Raw genomic sequence first — 18350 nt, 5'->3', positions numbered from 1 at the left:
ACTGACTTATATACTTTAAATTTCTGTCATACAAAATTAAGAACAAACAATAATGACAATAATAACAATGTGCATGTGTGTTCAGTCCTGTTCAACTCTTTGCGACCCCATGGACTGTAGCCTGCCAGGCTCCTCTGTCCATGGAATTCTGCAGGCAAGAATACTGGGGTGGGTTGCCATGCACTTCTCCAGGGGATCTTCACAACCCACGGAGCAAACCTTCCACTCCTGCATTGGCAGGCGAATTCTTTACAACTGTGCCATCTGGGAAGCCAAATAATGACAACAAAAGGCATAATTTCTGGAGAAATGAACTGCAAAAAAAAAAAAAAAAAACACAGAAATGTGTATGGAATTGGAGCAAAATGAAACTTTGGACTCTGTGCCCCCCCCCCCAACATCCTATAGAATTGCTATGACGTTAATAAAAGATTCTTTTCAAAATAAAATCTCTGACAAAAGCTACACAGAAATTAAGCATACATTATATGTACAGATATTAAAAATTATTTTAAATGATTTTTACACCCGCCCCTGCAATCCCCTGGCATTTTGTGAAGATCATCTAGAAACCCTTACTCAAATGTATCTAAGAGAATCAATAAAAAACAGACACCATTCCATTTCCCTTCCTTCTCTTCAACCATATCTCAGTTTCTCCCTGGACTAGATTAAAATGCCCATTTCCACTCCCAAATAAGCAAATCAAAAGCTCTTCTATGAATTGAGAGACATACATATGAGGTAGAGGTGGGGAGCTGCATACAACAGCAGCTGGCCAAAATGTGTTAAGGGTCATTATGTGCACTAATTATAATTTGTGCCAATAACAGTTAAAATACAGTGAAAACTTCTACAAGGCAGGTACCTTTACATTTTACCCACAAAACAGGCCTATGAGTAGGTATCACTATTATTTCCACTTTGCATATATATATATACATATTTTAAATATGTATACTTAATAGTGGAAAACATACTTAATATATACTTAATAGTGGAAAATATACTTAAACGTGGAAAACAGAATTATCAATTAACTATGTTGACGTAGTTGCAAAACCAGTACGATGTAGTACCAGGATCTGCGGGTCCTTGGGCAGTGGCTCTTCCAAACTTGGCTTTTAAAAAGCCAAAAAAGATCCAGCTCGATTCCTGGCTCTTTAGTATTGGTTAATAAATAACAGTCCCCATTCTACCTCCTGGAACCAATCTGAATCTAGATGGTCTCCTTACATAAAGGATAATGACTGCATGCTAGAACTCTCACTCGACAAATATTGTCTCTCCCTACCTACTTTCACTGACATCTCAGCCAAACCCAAGGCAAACTCTCGAAAAAAGGCGCAGAGGATACCATTCTAGAGTTTCGGAGCCCCTAAGAGAGCAAGAATGCAAACAGACTTTGCAAATAGACAAAGCATAGTATTGCTTTAGATGGAAAATGTCTGTTTGCTCATCCTGACTCCGATTCCCTGAGCCTAGAGTGAACAAACACAACCTTTCCCCCTGGAAATCCCAAAGGGTCAGGTTCAGTCTGGTAAGCAACACTCTGTTCTGGCGCCTTGCAGAACAGGCAGCAGCGGGGGCAGAGACGGGCAGCAACAAATTTTGAGGGAAGGAGGCTGAAATGCACCTCTACACCTGCCTGGTGACCTGAGAAGTCAGGTTGACAACTCCAGAGAGCGAGTGGAGGAGGCGGGGTTCAATTCCCGCCTCCAGAGTGAGCGGAGTGAACTGGACACCTCTTCCATCCTTCCCCTCCTTCCGGGGATGCTGAGCCCCCGCGGGAAACGCAGAAAAGGACCATCGCCACTTTAAGTGACTCAGGAAGTGAAAGGAAGCCGCCTGATTGGGGGAGGAGGGGAGGCAAAGTGGAACCGGGGCAGCGCGGAGGCCTCGCGGCTCCGCGATCTCGCCGGGGGCAGCTGGAGGCCGAGCGGGCGGCACGGCGCGGGGGCCGACGGGGGCGCGGGGCGGCCGCGCCGGAAGTGCCCCAACCGCGGGAGGAAGCTCAGCGGTCGCCGAGCTGCCGAGCCGGCGGGAAGGCCCTGCGCTCTTCCGCCGGACACGGGCTACCGGGAGCAGGCGGCAGCGGCCCCGAGGCTGCGGGACACGGCGCGGCCAGTCCCCGGGGGCTGGAGAGGAGGCCGCGCCGAAGCTAGACGGCGAGATCGGTAGCCCCGAGGCCCGGGCCGCGGCAGAGCCTCCACATGGCCTCCGGAGGGGGTGCGGCCTTCGAGGAGCTGCCGCACGACGGCACGTGTGATGAGTGCGAGCCCGACGAGGCTCCGGGGGCCGAGGAAGTGTGCCGAGAATGCGGCTTCTGCTACTGCCGCCACCACGCGGAGGCGCACGGGCAGAAGTTCCCCAGACACCACCTGGCCGAGTACGTTCACTGCGCCGCCCAGGCCTGGACCCCGGGAGCCCGCGGGGATGGGGCCGGGGAGGAGGCAGTCGAGGCCCGGGTGGAGAATGAGAAGGCCCTAGAAAGCGAGGCGGGGGAAGGGAGCGAGTCCGAGGAAGACAGTGAGCCCGAAGAAGCGAGCGAGACAGAGGAAGAGAGCGAGGACGAGAGCGAGGAAGACAGTGAGGAAGAAATGGAGGACGAGCAAGAGAGCGAAGCCGAGGAGGACAACCAGGAAGAAGGAGAATCCGAGGCCGAGGGAGAAACGGAGGCGGAAAGCGAATTTGACCCCGAAATAGAAATGGAAGCTGAGAGAGTGGCCAAGAGGAAGTGTCCGGACCATGGGCTCGATTTGAGTACCTATTGCCAGGAAGACAAGCAGCTCATCTGTGTGCTCTGCCCAGTCATTGGGGCTCACCATGGCCACCATCTCTCCACCCTCGATGAAGCCTTCGAGGAACTAAGAGTAAGTATTGGTCATTCGGAGCATAGGCCCAGAGGTCAGGACGCCTGGGTTTCAACTCAGGTGGTCTGCCTGTGGCCACATTCACTTTCACCATGTCCCTAAAAAGCTGGCCTGTTCAGCTTGTTGGAGCAGTGCTTAATGGCTCTCCTTTGATTGATCTCCTTTGAGAATCAGATGAAAGTTCTGGACTCTGACCTGAGAAAAATAAATGTACACGCAAAGTCTCGGGTACAGTGTCTGGAAAATGACAAGCCTCTGGTCTTTGGATGCTATTCCTTGGGATTTTGACTCCATATAAGCCAGTTCCCACAGCATCTCCATTGTTGAGACTAGTGCCTTGACCTTAAGGTTCTTGATAAGGCAGTGATTTTGCCTACTTGAAAATATGGCAAGCCCTAGTTTAGCCAAAGAACCCAAGCATGTGGTTCCTCTGTAGTGAAAAGACTCCTAAGGTTAGGTTTTGATGATAACTTCATGTTTATTCCTGAGATCCTTTTTAGTTCTTCATGTTTGGTACTTGTTTGGAAAAGAGAATGAGAGGGTGGAGGCAAAATTCGGATGGAAGTGGCGGGTCCCCTGTCCTTTATCTTTTCCAGGAGGACAGGGCCTTTATTTATCTTGAACCTTGCTGGTCCCCTGGAACAGTGTGTGGAAATATTATAAATATTAGTAAATATTTGTTGAATGAATGAATTTGAAGGTGATTTGCCTGCTATTTATACTGTGAATGCTTCCAATCAGTGAGAGAGACTTCTGGAGGTAACCAGGCAGGAAAGTGAGTGATCAGTTCATTAAGTGATTAGTTCATTAGCTCATTGTCATTGTGACATCTTTTGTTTCTCTAAGCAAGCTTTCATTTGCTGGCACTGAGATAGCAAATACTTTGATAACTAAATCCGCTATGTTAGGGTTTTTCCTCTTTTTTTTTACGTTGTAAAATGCACACTCAGTGTATGAAAACATATGCACAGTCTAACAACTATAAAGCAAATACTGATGTAACCTCCACCTAGATGAAGAAATAGATTATTAGTAGCACTATTGAAGCCCAATGCCCTTTTTATAATTTTCCAGTTATAACCATCTCCCTTTCCCATAGGTAGCCATTATCCTGACTTTTGTGGTGGTAATTTCCTTGCTTATCTTTATATTTTTACCAGATTTATGCATTTCTAAACTTACTTGATAATAGGTTGATAAATAGTTGATATTGCTATTGTATTGTCATCATGCATTCTTTTGGAATTTGCTTCAGTTTTTCAACATTGTGAGATTCATCCAGTGGGTGACTGTAGTTTGTTTATATTCATTGTTGTATAGAATTCCATTTTATAAATATGCCACAAGTTATCTGTTCTGTCAAGGATGAATATCTGATTTCCAAATTCTGGAGCTTATTGTAAACAGTGTTGGTGTAAGCATTCTTGTATATGTCTCCTGCTGCACATCTGCATACATTTAAATGGAATATCAACCTAGGAGTGCGATTGTTGGGTCACACACTATGCATATCTTCAATAATATTAGATATTGACAACTGTTTTCCAAAGTTGTACCAATTTGCATTCCCATGAAGAGTGTAAGAGAATTCCTTTTTCTCAATATCTTCACCAATACTTGTTATTACAGAATTTTTAATTTTTGTCAGTCATTTGGAAATGTCATGGTTTCTTCTTGTGGTTTAAAATTTAAAGCTACTTTGACTGTCATTTGTGTTTTTTCTTTTGCAAGCTACTCATTCAGGTCTTTTGCTCATTTTTCATTTGGGTTGTCTTTTTCTCATTATTTTACAAGAATAATTTATACAGATACAGATATATATATATATATATATAAAACTGACTTCTTTGTTTTATGGATTACAAATATCTTCTACTCTTTTTCTTTTCATTTTTTAAAAAAATTGTGCCTTGAACAGAGAAGTTCTTCATTTTAAGGTAGTAAACTTTATCAGTAACTTCCTTTATCATTAGTTCTTTCTGTGTCTTGTTCCACTTAGTATTGATTTTTTGGCTAGTGGAGGTCAGAGTTCAATTTCACTTTTCAGCCTGTACAGATGGCCAGTTGCTCTAGCTGCATTTATTGAGAAGTGTTTCCTTTCTGTACTGATCTGCTGTGCCACCGTCATCTGTCAAATGCCCATGTGTGCGGTGTGTTTCTTGGCACTTCTGTTTTATACCATTGATCTGTTAGTATATTCCTGCATGAGCAACATGTTTTCTTAGTTACCATAAGTTTGTAACATGCCTTAATATCTGGTAGAGCAAGCCTGTCCACTTTGTTCTTCTAAAAGAGTGTCTTAACCAGTCTTGGCCTTTTACATTTCTTAGAATCATACCATGAAGTTCTACATTTAAAAAAAAAAAAAAAAGAGTCTGCAAGACTTTTTTTGTATTGTATTGAAATTATAAACTGATACAAGGAGCATTAATGCCATTACAAAATGAAGTCATCTGATCCTTTTTTTTAGGTCTTTTGCATTGCCTCACAATATTTATAATTTTTTTCTTGGAGATCGTATACATTACTGGGAAGTTTATTCCTGGGTACTTACAGTTTTATAGTGTTGTAAAATATGTTTTTAATTTTTCCCTAATTGTATATAGGAATATGATTAACTTTTATATACTGATTTTCATTTAAACTCTTACTATTTTAATAATAAATCTGTAAATTTATTCTACACACATGATTATATTATTTTCAAGAGGGGCAGTATTTGTTTCTTTTCAGTCCTTATGCTTATTTTTTTTTTGCCTCCTTGCCTTGATGCTGTGGATAGGACCGCCAATATAATGTTGAATAAAACTGATAGTAGGTATTTTTGCCTTGTTCTTAGTTGAGGAATAATTCATAACATTTCACAAGTGTGATATAACTTTTTTCCCACATATATATTGCATCAGATTAAGAAAATTCCCTTCTAGTCCAAGTTTCAGAGTTTTTCTTAGTACCGAGTAGATATTGAATTTTATCAAATGTTTTTTCTGCATCTGCCGCATGTTCATATGATTTTACTCTTCTGCTGTGCTGATGTGATGAATTGCATTAATTGATATACTTAATAATTTGAAACTCAGTATTATGTTCATGTCTCAAAAACCTGTTTTTCACCTTTGGTAACTGCTTTTATTAGTTTTTTCACTTGTTCAAGTGTTTCTTTTTGCAAATACAGGTGTGTACATATATATAGTCTTAATTTCATCCCTTCATTATTATTATTATATTTTTCAATTAAAACGGCCATTTCTGGGCTAGACTCAACTTGGTTGTGATGAAGTGTCCTTATGTTTTTGAATTTAGTTTATTAATAATTTATGTAGGAGTTTTCATTTATATTTATGAGAGAAATTGGCTTGTAAATTTCCTTTCTTGTAATGTCCTCTTGAGATTTTGCTATCAAGGTTATGTTGGCTTCATAGTATGAGTCAGGATGTATTGCTTCTCATATATTTTCTTCCTGTTTTAATGCTCTGGAAGTGTTTGTATAAGATTGGAATATTTCTTCCTAGAATGATTGATAAAACTGACCAGGGAATCCATTTGCATCTGAAATGAGAGAGAGAAAGAATTTATTTTGTTTTTCTTTTATGGTATTTTTGACTATGGATTCAATTTATTTGATGGTTATAGGCTTCTCTAGGTTGTCTATTTTCCTTTGAGTCAATTTTGATAAGTTACATTTTCCTAGAAGTTGGTCCATTTTGTTTAAATTTTCAGATATGCTAGTATAGATTTATGAATCATATCCTCTTGTTATCTTTTTTCATACTGTTGCTATTCTCTTTATTCCTTTAAGAACAATAAGCATGTTGATTTATAATCTGTCACTGATATCTCCAGTATGTGAAGATTTTATAGATCTCTCTCTGCTAGCTATTTTTTTTTTGGTGGTGGTTTTCAGGTTTCATTATTTCCTTTTGTGCTTGTTATATCTGAGTAACTTTTCATTGCCTTTAAAAAATTATTTTTGGGGAATTTCCCAAGCCTTGGCATGAAGCTGGATTCTTCAAAAGAGGATTTGAGTTTGCTTCTGCTAAGACCTAAGTGTACAACTTGTTTAGGACCCCTTTGTTGTTTTCGTTCCGTTGCTCAGTTCTGTCCGACTCTGCGACCCCATGGACTGCAGTATGCAAGGCTTCACTGCAGTCACTCTGCAGTGATTTTGGTGCCCAAGAAAATAAAGTCCGTCACTGTTTCCCCATTTATCTGCCCTGAGGTGATGGGACCAGATGCCATGATCTTCATTTTTTGAATGTTGAATTATAAGCCAGATTTTCCACTCCTCTTTTGCCTTCATCAAGAGGCTTTTTAGTTACTCTTAGCTTTCTGCCATAAGCGTGGTGTCTCCTGCATATTGGTGTCTCCTGAGGTTATTGATACTTCTCCCGGCAGTCTTGATTCCAGCTTGTGCTTCATCCAGCTTTGCATTTTTTGCATAATGTACTCTGCATTTAAGTTAAATAAGGAGGGTGACATACAGCCTTGACATACTCCTTTCCCAATTTGGAACCAGTCCATTGTCTCATGTCTGGTTCTAATTGTTGCTTCTTGACCTGCGATCAGGTTTCACAGGAGGCAGGTCAGGTGGTCTGGTATTCCCATCTCTTTAAGAATTTTCCACAGCTTGTTGTGAGCCACACAGTCAAAGGCTTTAGCATAGTCAGTGAAACAGAAGTAGATGTTCTACTGGAACTTTGTTGCTTTTTCTGTGATCCAACGGATGTTGGCAATTTGATTTCTGGTTCCTCTGCCTTTTCTAAAAATAGTTTGAACGTCTGGAAGTTCTTGGTTCATATACCCTTGAAGTGGCAGTCCCCTCCCGCCAACATCACTTCCTGCCTATAATCAAATGCACATCCCAGTTTCTTATGATCAGTAAATGTACTCAGATCAATAGAGCTGTTTCTTATACTCTGCTTGTATAACATTGGAACAGTACTACTAAACCTTATTAGAATTTCACCATTTTTTTCTCTGATGACTTCAGTGCCAGGGCCCTCTGGCCATATTGTAGGTTTTTGTTTTTGATCGTGATAGTTTTGAGGAGTGCCAGTCAGGTATTTAGTAGACTGCCCCTCGGTTGGATTTGTCTGATGTTTTTCTCATGGTGAAACTTGAATTGTGGGTTCTGGAGCAATAGAAATTCTCTTTTATGTTTTGCTTTCTTTCATTTAGTAGTATGTCTTAGAAATCACTCCATAGACCTCCCTATTTATTTATTTACTTACCTATTTCAGCTTCAAATACTCCAATGAGTGTCAGTCATTAATTTTTTTAGCTTTTTTTTTTTTAAAAAATCACTTTTAATTGGAGGCTAATTACTTTACAATATTGTTATGGTTTCTGCCATACGTCAGCATGAATCAGCCATAGGTATACATATGTCCCTTCCCTCTTAAACATCCTGGAATCTATAAAGATGGTATGATGGTTCTATATACAGGGCAGAAAAGGAGACACAGACATTAAAATCTTAATTTATGATATTGTTTTTCAACTCTAGAGCACCTAGTTGGCTCTTTTTTTAAAAGATCCATTTCTCTTTATCTTTTGGGATCTGATTCTTGATTATATGCCATATTTTCATGATTCTTTTCATCTCTCGTGATTTTTCATTCAATGTTAGACACTCTGTTTAAAAGAACTCTAGATACTAAAGTCATATCTTCCCCCCTCAGAAAGGGCATACCATTTGCTCTGTAAGGCAGCTAGGATGAAGGGCTGATCATTTTCACCCAGTAAAAATTTGAACTTGGCCAGAGCTTGCTTGCAGCGTTAATTAGTTTCATTTCACCTTTGGTTTCATATATTTTGAGGACAGTGTACATTTACCTGTTGACAAGAGAGTAGGTCTCTTAGAATATTAAAAGTGTTTTGGCATGATAATGGCTAGAGAAGAGAATCTTTGTTACACTGCGTTTATTCTTTCACCAAGTATTTGCTGAGCGTCAGCCAAGAGCAGGTGCTTTCTAAGTGTTGGGAATATAGCAAGAGGGAAAAAGTCTGTACTTCTGCTGGAGTGTACATTGTATTGGAAGGAAATAGAACAGATGGGCACATAAGCATGTAGTAAGTGATATAAAGAAAAAATAAAACAACATTGTGGATTTAGAGAGGGACAGAAGTATCCTAGTTCTGCCACCGGCTTTTAGACCCTGGACAAGTTACCTAACGGTTTGACTGTGTTTTTGCATTTCTAAAATGGATATAAAGTTAAGAAATAGTGTTTTGTGAGAGGAAAATAATCTAGTTTGTGATAAAACTTTAACAATGCTTAACACACTGTAAGTGCTCTTTAAATGTTAGCTGTTGTCTTTATTATTATTATAGGAGGAGTCTTGTTAAATGTATAAGTTTAGAGTTAAGAGGAATTTAAACAATATATGTTTTGAGATCTCAATGCCAGACTGGATGTGAGTGGCTTATATTGGCAGTAGAAGATCAAATTGTTGCCAAGTGCTAGGGTAAAGCAAACTTAGAGTAGGCTGAATGGTCAGAAATCCGGAGTGATTGTAGAGCAGAGGGGATTCAGGCAGAGACAACCTGAAGGCTATGCCAGAAGGACTAAGGCAAACACCTTGAAGGGATAAATTTAACCCTTAATCACTGAAATGACTTTTAAAGTCCTGCCTTTCCTCCTGTGCTGTATTTCCAGTTTGGCTCCAGAGGATTTGGTCTCCAGAGGATTCTGTGGGTCCAAACTTGTATTGAGCCTGTGCTCCAGCTTTATTATAAGAAATATAGTTACACAGCCCATATTATGACCTCTTATCTGGCTCAGAACCTCTCATCTCAGATACGCAGGTTTCTCTTACTGTGACTCTAGTTTCTGATTCTGAAAATAGGTCATGGAGTCTGACAAAGGAGCTTGATCTGGTTCATGGATATTTTCATAGGAAAATTATGTTGCCATGGGAATTTGCATTCGTAGCTAGAGTTAATGAATTGTTTTGGTTGAACAATGTAAGTGCAATTACATATATTCAGAACTCTAGACCAGCAATTTAAAAAATTATTTTGAACATAACTTACAGTAGGGGAAATATAGTTTACATTGTGGTCTAGTTTACACACACACACACACACACATTTAGCCAACACAAATGGAACACTATTAACCTTACTGTGTATGATATATTCTGCTCTGTTTCTCTTATTTTCTGTCTAAAAAAAAATTCTAGATTCTCCCAATAAATTGATTTCATTGCATACTAGTGGGTCAAGTCCTGTGGTTTGAAATGCACTTGTCTAGTTCACTCTAAGATCACCTGAAGAAAAGGTGGAGTCTTATAACATGGCAAAGGGAGAAATAATTGACAGAATCCAGCAAGTACTTATAAGCATCTGTGGAGTTTTTAACATTGCTTTGCTATGGACAGATGCAAAGGTTTTGAAGCCACTCCCTTTGTCCTTGGATGTGTCTTTAAGATGGATGGATATTAGGAGAGAAGAATGTTTGGTTAAGTGACAGTGGGAACAACTGCAGGGGGTCCCCAGCGAGGGGGCAGTCGCCGCAGGGCGGTTGGAAGGACTTAGGCACGTGCTCAGAACAGCTGTGACTCCGGAGGGGCTAGAGGTGGGGGTATGCCTCTGCTGCGTCTCCTCATGGCCAGGGGCTCTGCCTGTGTAGTCAGCTCCTAAGAAACAGCTCTGGTAGGGACGCAAAAGGTTGAATTTCTGCTGTAATGTCCTTATTTATAGTTTTATTCCTGACTGAATGGATTTGGTGTATCTTCTAATAAAACCACGAAGCATTGGCTACACAGTCATCCACTCAGTGTCTTATTTATTTGTACATGTGTGCGTGTGTGCGCGCTCAAGTTGTGTCCGCCTCTTTGTGACCTTATGAACTGTAGCCTGCCAGGCTCCTCTGTCCGTGGGATTCTCCAGGCAAGAATACTGGAGTGGGTTGCCATTTCCTCCTCCAGGGATCTTCCTGACCCAGGGGTTGAACCAGTGTCTCTTGCATCTTCTGCATTGGCAGGTGGATTCTTTACCACTGCACCACCTGGGAAATCCCATTTATTTGTATAGAATAAGATACAAGAAGACAAAAGCTAAGACTAAGGTCAAAAGGGATTCAGCACTCATGGTAGATGGAACTCCATTAGAGAGAGCCTAGAGGGCTTCTGCAGGGTTAAGTGCAGGGGACAAGCCATCAAATTTTGTTAAGGGTGTGACTCTTCCCCCAATCTTTGTTATTAAAATGACACTTATAATCTAAGAATTAAGAAAAAAGATAAAGGTTACCTTGGGGTATTGGAAGGACAGCAAAAAGGCCATTATGGAATAAAAGAGGAGTCAGAAGTAGGTTAACAAGACAGTGTGTTTCTCACCTTGTTGCCACATTTTGGACTCACCTGTGGAGTGGGATTCTTTAGAAAATACCTGGGATTGGCCTCACCCCAGCCTAAAATCAAAATCTTTGGGAATGGTCAGGTATTTTGTAGAATGTCTTTCTCTTGGGATTTGTCACCTGTTCATCTCATGGTTAGACTGGAGTTACTGGTTTGTAGAAGGAAGACCATGGAATTAAGGGTACATACTGTCAAGAGGACTCTTGTGAGAAAAGGCCCAGACTTTCCTTGCTCTCTCCCAAGAAGTGCCCTTTTTTTCTCTTCCCCAACCTTTCAGTCAGAATAGAATGGGTTAATAGACACACTGTGCTATTAGATGCTTACTTTTCAGGGTAAGTTTGCCGATGTAGTAGGTATGTAATTCTTAAGTCACTCTGGGATAAAGGACTCTGTGCCTGTGATATCACCTTTTCTTGACACAGCCCGCAACATGGAGGTTGCCCTGTCTGTCCACTGGTAGCATCCCCCTCTTCTCTCCCCTGGCATCTGACCCACAGTTAGGAAGCTAGAGGTCTGTTGGTGTCGGTATGTCTCCTGCTTGACGTTTCAGTTCAGTCTGGGGTAACTGGCTCAGCTTCACGCTCTTGTTTCTGTTTTGTGTTTTACTATCCAGAGCCAGAGGCTAAACCTGTCATGCGGCAGGAAGGAGCACAGATGCTCATGACCTCTCGGAAGAGGAGGCAGCACAAAGAAGGGGTGAAACAAATACTTTAGTCCAGATATGTGGGGTAGAGATGAGAATCTTGCCTCTGTGTGTGTGTGTGTGTATGTGTGTGTGAGAATATGGTAGGGATCAAGCCAACATGATAGCAGGATTAAAAAATCAATATCTCTGCCCTTTACAGATGTCAGAAATTAATCAAGAATGAAAAAAATAAAACCAAGCAAGCAAAAGCTTCCAGATACTCTGTATTAAGTCCATAATTTATGGCAAATAAGCATATGGGCAGTGACTCTGATGTACATTGTGTTATGCTAAAACTGTTCCTGTTGAACATGTATTTATAAATTAAGCTCAGTTCAGATATATTTAGCTAGTTTTTGATCAGATAATCTGCTTTTAACTTCAATAGAATATTAGAGAAAATATATCCAGACTGTAGCATACAGTTAGCTTTATTGTCAAAAACTGGTGTTTTTAAGCTACTTTTATTTATGTGAATCTTGGAGCACTTAACGGTGAGCTATGTGACAGATACCCAGGAAGAGAAAGATTCCTGACATCGGAAAGCTTACACTCTTTTTCACATGCCTATTTGTGTGTAAATATTAGAAAAGAGGTACAAATGGTAAGTCATGGGGGCTCAGGATTCTCGCCTGGAGAACCCCATGGACAGAGGAGCCTGAGGGACCACAGTCCAGATGGTCCCAAAAGTCGAACACGATTGAGACAACTTAGCGGGCACACGTGGGGGCGCGGAGAAGAGAGAAGTTGATTTCTGCTGGAGACAGGTGATGAGGAAGCTTGGAGGAAGCGGTGGCCGAGGTGAGTCTGCTGCGTGCGCTCGGACTGGGCCGACACCGCGCCAGTGTGAGGGGCTGGCCTCAGTCCCCACAGCGAGGGCCTGTGCACAGTGTGTCACATCAATATTGTTTCTCCCAACACGTCTGTGTCCTGTGTGTGCTATAGATCCTTCTAGGCTTAGGGCTGCATGTTGTTTATCTTTCTGATCCCTGCACCTAGCACAGTGCCTGCTGGAGAGTAGGTGTACATGATATGTTCGGTCAGTGTGTGATATGAAGTATAATCATCTCAAATAATCACAGGGCATCAAGGAAAGAGACCGTTGCATAGGGATTTACCACATCAATGTTTAAGTTCAACTGCATCTAAAATAGTGAAGTAATTTGGAAAAGTCCAAAATAACGGCGGCTCAAACAAGACAGATGTTTATTTCTCTCTCGTATAAAAGGAAGTAGGCTGTCTAAAGCTGGTATGGAGGAATCATGAAGTTACTAGGAATCTAGGCTGTTTCTACCTCTGCTATGGCATCCCTAGGGTATAGTCCGTGTCATGGACCAAGATGACTACTGGAGGTCCAGCCAGTATATCTGAATTCCAGGATAGCAGGCACAGGACCGTGAAGAAGGGAAGAGAACCCTTTATTTTAAGAGAAGCTTTCAGAAGTTGCACACATTGCTGTTTATATTTCAGTGGTCATTCAGCCCCATGGCATTATCTAGTTGCAAGAGGGGGTGCTAGGAGGCAGTCTCTCCTTCAGGCTGTGGTGTGTCCAGCTGAAACTGGAGTGTCTTACTAAGGAGAAAGGGGAGAATGAATATGAAGAACCCATCTGTCTTGCCTTAATTGGCTTCGCCCTCTGTGGGTTTGAATCCTGGCTCTGCTACCTGTTACATGTGTCATGCTGGAGAATTCACCCCCTCTCTCTGAATCTTGGTTTCATCATTTGTAACATGGCCATAATAATTACTTCTCCTTTTAGGGCTGTAGTGAAAACCAAATAATACATGTAAAGATCTTAGCACAGTGCCGGGAACATAATAATCCCTCAGCGATTAGTGACTCTTCTTACACTTACGGAGCCATCTATGGTTCTTTTCTGAGTTCAATTCCAGACCAGTTAGTCTGACAGAAATAGAAGTTCGGACACCGAGTTTCTTTGGGTGGAAACTGGTCAGCCCCCTCTCCTTCTGCTCCTTCTGCCTGCTCTCTTCTGGTGGGTAGAAAGGCTGGTGGGAAACCTGTCTTCAGAGAAGAGGCTCCTGTATATTTCACTGTCCTGCTGGTGCCTTATGCACTAGCTAACCAAAACACAGCTGGTATGTCTAATTTTAGGTTCACACGTCTTGCTGGTTGTCCTCTTTAAATTCTATTTTACATTCTGAACTGTGGGAAATTTTTATAGAAGCAGAGAGGAGGCAGGGGCAATACACCCTTTTCATTCTGCTTGGAAAATAGCCTCTGTTTTCTTCCCAGTAGGAAATGGGGACAAGTAGGGGAAAGCCATTATAGGCACCCCTACTGTCCTCCTCTCCACCCTTTGGGTCTGTGAACCCTGGTAGGGTATAACTTGTGTTGAATGATAGACTCTGACTTCATGTGTGTGAAGAATGGAAGTCATATATACCCTTTTATATTTTAACCTTTAAATTTCACTCTGTTGCCTGTGTGGAGAAGGGACACTGTAGGGTAGGTGAGTGGAGCAATTTTGCTTCTTGGACCTCAAGCAAGCAGGGACTAGTAGAAATGGTTAAGAGTAACTGAAGTTGGCCTGTGTTTTAGAGTTAGGTCTGAAAAGACTTGGTAATAGGTTTTCTCAGACCCAAAAATGATTTTGGATCTGAGCAACTGTATAAAGGTGGTTACCTAACATAGGAGTAGATTTGGAGTTGGAAAATCAAGTCATGTGAAGAACATGGAAAAGAATTTTTGGACATGGAGTGGTGATACTAAATTCAGTTTAATTTCCTTTTGTCAGGACTTTGCTTTATGGTTGGATTCTTTGGGAAGACTTCTTATATAGTCTATCTCCCAATCCTTTTCCATTGTTTCTCCCCCCAAAAAATTTTGTGAAAATGATAGAAAGTTGGATTGATTTTTTTTTTTTTTTATTTTCTTTTTTAAAGCATGGTACCAATGCAAGGCCACTGGGATAGGGAAAAAAAAACAAACATAGGCAGCCAATATTCGTTTGCAACCCAGTATCTTCTGCTTCTTTGCAATACAGAATTCAATATTTAGGAGCCAGTGTAAGATACTAAGTGATTTTGACATTTCTGCTGACACATGACTTTTCTTTTGGTCCCCAGCTGGTAATGGCATTAGACTGGACTGACTCCTCTGAAAGTATAGAGACTGGTTGTCAAGAAACACTTCCTGTTCTGATGCCCCCTTTACCTACCATATTCCACCTTTGTTTCTACCTCTTGCCCGCTTTCAAAGAATGTTTACATTAGAATGAACTATATCATTTCTGTGTTTTGTATGGACATGTATTCATGAGGTATTCTGAATTCCTTTGAGGAAAGACATGCCACTGTTCTTGGTGTTCAAATACAAAAACCCTTAGAGGCAAAAAACTCTCCGAGCTGCTGCTAAGGGTGGCAACTTCAGATGTCCACAGGGAGCAGAAAGGTAATACCAATGAGAAGCCATCCCGGGTGACTGTGGCGTACTGAAGGGAGCTTGTCTTGCCTGAAGTGGGTAGCTCCTACTCAGCTTCCGCCAGTTGCTGCCGTGTGGAAAGGGAACCCAGTGCAGTCAGACGTTTCAGAGTTTCAGAAGAAGCTAGCAGTCTTTATTATGTCATATCTCCTGGTTTATAAGTGTTGGCGATTGATTTAAAATTCCTAGCATGCTAGTGTGGGACAATACCCTAAAAACAAAAGTTGTGTAGGCTGTGGCCTGTGACTTTGTAGGTTCTGATTTGGCCCCTTTTCCTCATTTACAAGTTGAGAAACAGAAACTCTGAGATATAAAATGACTTTTCCAAGCTCACGTAACAATTACTAGGAATGAAGCCTGGGTCTCCCTCCTCTTTATGCGGTGCCCTTTACACTAGGAAAGTTAAACTTTGATGGAACTTTGAGGAATGCTCAAGTCCCTTTTCATAGAATAGTGCATGTCCTTTCCAAATCTTGTGGATAGTTTGGGGATTTCAAACTTCCTGAAATCGATATATGAATCCTAGGTGGAAAATCTTCTCTTATACCTTTGGTTCATGTTTGCTGCAAAGGGAACAGTGCCCTGGTATTTATACGGAGGCAAACTCAAGGAGAGAGAAACTCGAAGCAGAAACTCTGGGTCAGTCTTCGCTTCCTCCCTCCCTCCCTTTTTGTGTATTAAATCCTAATTAGACAATAGGAATACGTTTAAGTAAGTCTAAGACTCTTCCTACCACTATTCCCACTATCAGTCACCCCAAGTCATTGCTTTTCTAATCTTTTACATACATATGTAACCCATTGAATAGTTTTACATTTCTTTAAATAAATGATATAGTATGCCTTGTTTGGCAAGTTTTTAAAAATTCAGCATTGTGCATTGCCATGTACATACCTGTCTACTTCATTCTTTTTATTTGCCATATCAGACCTCATTTGTAATTCCATAGTTTATTTAGCCACCCACAGTTGATGGATGCTTAGGGTGTTTCCAGGTTTTTACTATTAAAAACAGTACTGCAATAATTATTTTTGTGCATACCTCCTTGACACATGTTAGTGTTACTCAAGGGAAGAAAGTGAAAAATGGACTTGCTTGGCATGTGATTTCAAAATAGCTTTGTTATATCAGCAGCATATGAAAATCTCCAACGTCCCCAAAGTCTCTCATCACTTGGTGTTATCAAATCAAAACTTTTTTGATTTGGATAAGTATGATGGATAAGAAATGATATCATAATTACAAGTAAGTTTGAGCATCTTTTAACATCTTTTCATATGTGTATTAGCCATTTCACTTTTCTATTATGTTCATATCCTTTGTTGGGATTTCTTTTGTGCTTTTTTAGCTTTTTCTTATTTATAGGAATCCCTTATGTATTTTTCCATGTGTTCCTGATACCAACCTCTTCTCTTGTATGTGTTATAAATCTTTGCATTTGGATCTTTTTGATCCTGATTTTGCTACTGACCAGCTCTGTAATTTGAGGGATATCATTTAACTTCCCACAGAACCATTTTTTCCTATTGTATGACGAGAATATACTTGTTGTTCAGTCCCTAAGTTGTGTCTAACTCTTTTGTGACCCCATGGACTGCAGCAGGCCAGGCTCCTCTGCCCTCCACTATCTCTTGGAGTTTGCTCAGATTCATGTCCATTGAGTCAGTGATGCTATCTAACCATCTCATCCTCTGCCACCTTCCTCTCCCAGCATTAGAGTCTTTTCCAATGTGTTGGCTCATTGCAATAATACTCCCTTTCAGTTATTGTGTTACTGTGTAAGGCTAGTGAAACAGTGTATGGACTCTGGTTTGGTGGTTTCTGATTTGATTTCCACCAGCCTTTTCTCAGCTATAAAGTGAGAATACACTGCTTTTTACTTTTATTATGAAATGCCAATGGTAGAGCATAGAAAAGTGCTTTGGAGAATAAAGAATAACTTCAAATGTAGGCATTTTGTCCTTTCTTTGACTTTATTATGATTTATCCCTAGGAGTTAACTTCTATGAAGCATCCCCATCTCCACAGGTGTGGATCAGATTTTGAGGGGTGGGTGTCACAACAGAGCATTTGTCTTGTTTTAATCTATACTCTTCTTGGGGGAGGGGAGAGGTTCATAAACAAGGATAGGCTCACATATGGGAAGGAGGTGAGGAAGAGCAGCATCAGGAGACACTCACTTCATCACCACTCAGAGTGCTTGCCCCAAGGACTGTCATAGTAGAATCTAGCCATTTATGGATCCACATGTGTCCAAAGTTAGAATTCTTCTGACTTCGCAGTTAGAACACAAGTTTCAGAGGCACCTCTTGCATTCCACCACAGTAGGGAAATATGTAAGTATGACCTATTCCAGTTACCTTTTGACTGATGAGTGCCCTCAGCAAACTAGTAAAACACAATACCACACAATGCTTTGGAGACACTCATACTCAAATACCACCTTAGACATAGACAACCTTGTGCTCCTACCCTTTGCTTTAGAGGGCCCTTTCTTTGCCCATGCCTGCCCCCTTCTAATGGAGAAGGAAATGGCAGCCGACTCCAGCATTCTTGCCTGGAGAATCCCATGGACAGAGGAGCCTGGCGGGCTACAGTCCCTGGGGTCGCAAGAGTCGGACACAACTTAGCGACTATATCACCACCACCACCACCCCCCTTCTAGACCACTCTCCCAAGTATCCAGAATCCGAGAATTACCTAATGAAATGTCCTGACCCTGCTCTCAGGACCTGCAGAGGCTTTTTCTGAGCCCATCCTCCAAAAGATGAATTAGACCCCATTAGACCCCACCCCTGATATGTGCAGTCTTATGTTCCAGGTGTGGCCCAGCATGAGTGTTTGAAAGAGATGGTCCCAGAACTTGGGTGTACTAGCCTGAGCATCTGTGTACACGGCTTGTTGAGGTGCAGGAAGGGGCTGGGGTGTGTGAGAAAAGAAAGGCAGTGGCTTTGGGGCCAGGGCCATTTTCACTCTTGCCTCAGCCTTGCA

At 41.3% G+C, this 18350-nt stretch overlaps 1 protein-coding gene and 1 long non-coding RNA gene across 4 annotated transcripts in view; one reads left to right on the top strand and one right to left on the bottom strand.

Moving 5' to 3' along the window:
- The window catches only part of LOC136174394 (uncharacterized), a 1095937-nt gene that overhangs the window by 223451 nt on the left and 854136 nt on the right, over positions 1-18350 (bottom strand). The gene's annotated exons all lie outside the window — the stretch shown is intronic.
- The window catches only part of TRIM44 (tripartite motif containing 44), a 109010-nt gene continuing 92547 nt past the window's right edge, over positions 1888-18350 (top strand). For all 3 annotated transcript variants that reach the window (XM_065944313.1, XM_065944314.1, XM_065944312.1), the window contains exon 1: positions 1888-2873. In XM_065944313.1, coding sequence (XP_065800385.1) covers positions 2214-2873 — 660 coding nt within the window. In that variant the 5' untranslated portion in view covers positions 1888-2213. The remainder of the gene's footprint in view (positions 2874-18350) is intronic.

Source organism: Muntiacus reevesi, chromosome 9, assembly GCF_963930625.1.
Source record: "Muntiacus reevesi chromosome 9, mMunRee1.1, whole genome shotgun sequence".
NCBI classification, from domain to species: domain Eukaryota; kingdom Metazoa; phylum Chordata; class Mammalia; order Artiodactyla; family Cervidae; genus Muntiacus; species Muntiacus reevesi.
The sequence above is the reverse complement of the archived record's forward strand: the minus strand, read 5'-3'. Positions and strand labels throughout refer to the sequence as shown.